The sequence below is a fragment of the Nerophis lumbriciformis genome, linkage group LG08 (assembly GCF_033978685.3).
Source record: "Nerophis lumbriciformis linkage group LG08, RoL_Nlum_v2.1, whole genome shotgun sequence".
NCBI classification, from domain to species: Eukaryota; Metazoa; Chordata; class Actinopteri; order Syngnathiformes; family Syngnathidae; genus Nerophis; species Nerophis lumbriciformis.
This window is the reverse complement of record NC_084555.2, coordinates 12,483,714-12,489,713: the sequence shown is the minus strand read 5'-3', so window position 1 is coordinate 12,489,713 and position 6,000 is coordinate 12,483,714. Positions and strand designations below refer to the sequence as shown.

At 42.9% G+C, this 6,000-nt stretch overlaps 1 protein-coding gene across 1 annotated transcript in view; it reads left to right on the top strand.

Annotated features, from left to right (window-relative positions):
• The window catches only part of tonsl (tonsoku-like, DNA repair protein), a 60,105-nt gene continuing 54,105 nt past the window's right edge, over positions 1 to 6,000 (top strand). The window contains exons 1-2 of the mRNA XM_061968303.2: positions 1 to 284; positions 369 to 464. Of these exons, the coding sequence (XP_061824287.2) occupies positions 260 to 284; positions 369 to 464 (121 nt within the window). The 5' untranslated portion in view covers positions 1 to 259. The remainder of the gene's footprint in view (positions 285 to 368; positions 465 to 6,000) is intronic.

Below are 6,000 nucleotides of genomic sequence, written 5' to 3'. Positions count from 1 at the left end.
GTTCCTGAACAGAAAGAGCATATCGTCTAGTCTAATTGTATTGTTTTATGCAACTTACAGCGCGCGATCGACCACGCAAATGGTACCGACAACAAAATAGTAACGAGTAACCATGCGTCTTGGTGAAAGTTAGGGAGAACATTTGCGTGATTCTGCCCGCCAGTCAGCACTTGTTTATAAGCGACTGCTCGGGCAAAGCGCACTCCACTGTCAGTCAGCTACCAAGTTAGCTTCTTGTTAGCATCGCCTGAGCTACAAGATGAGCTTTTCACGAGAAATAAAACGTAAGTATTGGCTCACTTTATCTGATTTTTGTACCCTTAACTTATTTATGATCGTCGATCGCTGGTGGTCGCTGTTGTTTGAAGTGCTTCAGAAGGCGAAATACAAAGCCCAGAACAGCAGCAACATAAGAGAGGAGGCTAACATCTGCAATCAGCTTGGAGAGCTGCTATCAAGAAACGGTAAATGTTTTTGTTTTTTTAACCCCTCATTGAAGTTTTTGATTGATTGAAACTTGTATTAGTAGATTGCACAGTTCAGTACATATTCCGTACAATTGACCACTAAATGGTAACACCCGAATAAGTTTTTCAACTTGTTTAACTCGGGGTCCACGTAAATCAATTAATGGTACAAATATGCATAATACAGTCATCACATAAGTTAATCATCAGAGTATATACATTGAATAATTTACATTATTTACAATCCGGGGGGTGGGATGGGGAGGGTTTGGTTGATAACAGCACTTCAGTCATCAACAATTGCATCATCAGAGAAATGGGCATTGAAACATCCATCCATCCATCCATTTTCTACCGCTTATTCCCTTCGGGGTCGCGGGGGGCGCTGGAGCCTATCTCAGCTACAATCGGGCGGAAGGCGGGGTACACCCTGGACAAGTCGCCACCTCATCGCAGGGCGGCATTGAAACAGTGTAGGTCTGACTTGGTAGGATATGTACAGCGAGCAGAGAACATAGTGAGTTCAGATAGCATAAGAACAAGTATATACATTAGAAATACATTTGATTATTTACATTTGGTTATTTACAATCCGGGGAGGTGGGATGTGGAAGGGGGAGGGTGTTAGTCAAGGGTTGAAGTTGCCTGGAGGTGTTGTTTTAGTGCAGTTTTGAAGGAGGATAGAGATGCACTTTCTTTTACACCTGTTGGGAGTGCATTCCATATTGATGTGGCATAGAAGGAGAATGAGTTTAGATCTTTGTTAGATCGGAATCTGGGTTTAACGTGGTTTGTGGAACTCCCCCTGGTACAATATTTGAGACAAGTCCTAGTTGTTAGATTTAAGTAGTCAGAATATTCACTCATCTTCCCAATTGTACTGTACTGTATAACTATTTCTTTTAAGGCCGGGTAAGGTTATCCAGGGTAAATCCCACCTAACCTTATCTGTGTCCACACACAACAATGCCACCGTTTAAGACAGTGTTTTTCAACCACTGTGCCATAGTGTACCATGAGATATTGTCTGGTGTGCCGTGGGAGATGATGTCATTTCACCTAATTGGATTAAAAATATTTTTTGCAAACCAGTAATTATAATCCGCAAATAATGTGCCGTGAGTGCCTGTGCTGTCTAGAGCGCGGCAGAGTAACCGTGTAATACTCTTCCATATCAGTAGGTGGCAGCAGGTAGCTAATTGCTTTGTGGATGTCGGGAACATTGTTTGTCGCGATCACAATATGTAGACGACAGCGGGAGGCAGTGTGCAGGTAAAAAGGTATCTAACGCTTAAACCAAAAATAAACGAAAGGCGAGTGCCGCTAAGAAAAGGCATTGAAACTTAGGGATGGCCATGCAAAACGAAACTAAAACTGAACTGGCTGCAAAGTAAACAAAAACAGAATGCTGGACGACATCAAAGACTTTCAGCGTGTGGAGCAGCAGACGGCGTCCACAAAGTACATCCGAACATGCCATGACAATCAACAACAAAATAGGAGCGCAAGACAAGAACTAAAACACTACACACAGGAAAACAACAAAAAACTCAAAAGAAGTCACGGCGTGATGTGACAGGTCGTGACAGTACACCTACTTTGAGACAAGAGCTATAGTGATGCATGGTTGGTTATGGTTTGAATTTATGTCCAACAATTGCGAGAACTACTTTTTACTGTCAATATCGGCTGCTGAGTTTCATTTATTTATGTTTTCCGCTAGTGGTGTGCCTCGGGATTTTTCCAATGAAAAAAATGTGCCTTGGCTTGAAAAAGGTTGAAAAACACTGGTTTAAGACCCCCTCCGTCCGCCGGCGCAACGCGGCCTAATACGCAAGCGCGGAAAATGCACACGTCATAGTCACCTCCAGTGTTGCTTTGTGTGCAAGTTCTTAAATGTAACTTATCTGAACAATATCCAGTGTTATGGTATTTCAATTAACTGGAATCCAGTGTGCCGTGGCGCCCTGTTGTAGTGAATCACACCTGAGCCATCATAAATTAATCAAATCTTTATTAGACACGTAAACAATGTGATAAAGAACATTTTACATCAATCAAACAAGGGATCTATAAATCTGGTCAGGACACTCCTCACTCTTTTGCCTTCACCTTCATTGTCCATTAGTTTTTGGTGACCTTATATACTCTGGCCAGGTAATACAAAGCACACGCTACCTTTTTTTTTATCACATCCACGGGAGCCCGCATTCTCGTTGACTCTCTTCGACAAATGGACAAAGTTTTTCGCTAAGTAGAATCACAGCTGATCTGGACATTCGAAAGTTGTCTTGCCGTCTGAGAAGTTCAAGGTTCAAGGTTCAAGGTTCAACTTTATTGTCCCCGCGGGGAAATTTGTCTTGGGCACAGTGCATCATTGCTTTCTTAACATACACAAAAACAACAGAACAAAAACACAACCACAACCAGACAACTAACATTTAAACATCAGAACATGGAGCTTGATAGACATAGGTGGCACTTTGATGTAGGCATAAAATCTACAGTACGGAGATAAAGATAAAGTACCAGTGTGCATTGCACTAGAGCTCATGGATAAAGTGCTCTGTGCTAAAGTGCTACGTGCTAAAGTACTATGTGCTAAAGTGCTATGTGCTAAAAAAGTGTTGTATCTGAAATAGCTGCAATCGTTTTCTCTTAAGGTATGCATGTGTGATTTCCACAAGCATCTGTACAGATGGAAGGAGAAACACGGGCAGGTGTGGATGACTCGCCTTCATATTTCCAGTGGTTCGCTCCGAGTTGCGAAACCGCTTTATTATGAAGCTGGCTGTGGCGCGTTCTTTCTGATGTCACTACCTGTGTGGGGCGCAGTCTTTCTGGCGTCACTTCCTCTCCGAACTCAGTTTGTAAACGATCAATTAGTCCATAATAAGCTAAAAACCGGAGATTCAAAAAATACACAGCGCACTTACCTGTGTAAAACATTGTCCGAGCAGGGGGACCTTAAACGATGATTAAGTGTGGCCGAAACGGGGCTTAGGCTAAATAATTATTTGTTTAAGGGGTTATCCGGCTTAGTGTAGACATAGCCTAAAGCTACAGGGTCACATCATTGAATATTTGCAGCATATTATTGAAATGTAAACGGGGTTGGTAGAAAGTTTCAATGGGAATTTGTGGCAGTAAATTGTAATTACGTGCTGTAAAGCATGTTCAGAACCTTTTCTATAGCAGAAACTTCACCCTGCAACAAAAGTTCCCTGATTTTAAAAAGCCCCACAAATGGTATGGGCTGAAAAACGACTAAAAACCCTTAAAATGGCCAGAAACTTAATATCAGACCCAGTTACCGAAGCGAAAGCGCGCATAGTCTCGTGGTAAAGTTCCTGCAATAAAAAAGGAATCTAGAGTGCTTATAAAAGCGCAATTTGATAAATTGTTATCACTATGAAATGGTGGGCTCTCAGACAAATACATTAGAACAGTAGTCTTTCAAAATTTTTCACCAAGTACCACCTCAGAAAAAACTTGGCTCTCCCCTCCCACTCTCCATGACTGAGGTTGCCAGATACACAGCCGAATCCGAATCCGAATCCTACTCCATCCATCCATCCTTAGGCTCCAGCGCCCCCCGCGACCCCGATCTCAGCTACAATCGGGCGGAAGGCGGGTTACACCCTGGACAAGTCGCCACCTCATCGCAGGGCCAATACAGATAGACAGACAACATTCACATACGCCAAAGAACTTCAAATGGCAATCGACGAGTCCTACGCTGTAGGTTTCTCTTGTTTATGATTCTTGCAAGATGGTTTACTAAGTAATTATGCCACATTTTACTAATGTCGATTAGCCAAATTTATTTGTAATGTTACGCAGCAATATTTTCGTATGGAGTCGGGACAGATTGTTACCTGCTAAAATGTCTAGTTTAACCGCATGGACCACCATCAAAATAATTATAAATAATATCTGTGTTGGCCCTGTGATGAGGTGGCGACATGTCCAGGGTGTACCCCGCCTTCCGCCCAAATGCAGCTGAGATAGGCTCCAGCACCCCCCGTGACCCCAAAAGGACAAGCGGTAGAAAATGGATGGATGGAATAATATATTATACATCGCATAGGCCTACTTTGATGGCAAGTCCGGGTCAACAGTAAAATCCGCCACATTTCGTTCAGCATAACTCCATGTTGCATCCAACCTGACTCACTGCATTTTCTTCCATCTACGCACATTACCATCTTTCAGTGCAGAGAGCAATTCTATGAGCCAACCCGCGTTACGCAAAAACCATGTTACGCATACAGCATATAACCTACTACCATGTCAATACACCAGTGACGTGCGGTGAGGTTGATGGCTGGTGAGGCACTGACTTCATCACAGTCAGATTTACAAACATATGAACCCTAAAAAGTATCTTATTCACCATTTGATTGGCAGCAGTTAACGGGTTATGTTTAAAAGCTCATACCAGCATTCTTTCCTGCTTGGCACTCAGCATCAAGGGTTGGAATTGGGGGTTAAATCACCAAAAATTATTCCCGGGCACGGCGCCGCTGCTGCCCACTGCTCCCCTCACCTCCCAGGGGGTGATCAAGGGGATGGGTCAAATGCAGAGGACAAATTTCATTACACCTAGTGTGTGTGTGACAATCATTGGTACTTTAACTTAACTTTAACTTTACACATACAAACTGTAGCACACAAAAAAGCACATTTAATAAAAAAAAACTTTAGTATGGTTTACCTTTACTTATAAGTGCGGGAACAGTGGTGTTCGTGTTGGAGGAGTTGTGAATGAATGAAATATGAAATCCGTGCTGCAGTCTGCAGGTGTACCTAATGTTGTGTCCCTGCAGTCGTTCACGCTCCTCCGGCGCGAGCATTGTTGTTTTTGCACTTTTTGGCTTCTTGTTAAGTGACTTTTTTTGGGTGGATTCGGTCTTGCACGTGGAGGGTTTGGGTGTGGGCTTTGGTTGGTGTGGCGCTCCCGTCGGGGGGTGCACTCTGCGGCGGAGGTGCATTAACCGGCACCAGGAGGCGGGATTACTGCGAGCCTCACACAGTGCGTCTTCGCAGCAGTTTTATAATTGCTCAGCACAAGAAATACGTTACACACATACAGTTGTTGACAAAATGCACTGTACATTATATACCTCAGCTAAATAAACTATGGAAATGTATAATATAATTCATATAGCAATACGGTCTCACTGCACAGCAGGCCAGCAGTTACCTGAGTCCGCAATCCATGGTGAGGCACAACGCAGTGACGTGCCTCAACTGGCTGCTGATCACCGCACCGTCTCTTCTCAGTATTTGAACGGAAAATGTGAAAATTCAGCGATTTTGAATAAAAATAATCTAAAACTGGTGAAGTTAAATGGAAAATAACTTTATAGTATAATCACTGGATACATATAGCAATTTAATTTTTTTTCTTTTTACATTTTTTTTCTTTCCATGATGGCAGGTGAGGCCCCGCCTCACCTGCCTCCAGTGACCGCACGTCACTGCAATACACAAAGTAGAAAATCATTACATGTAATACATTATATTGTGC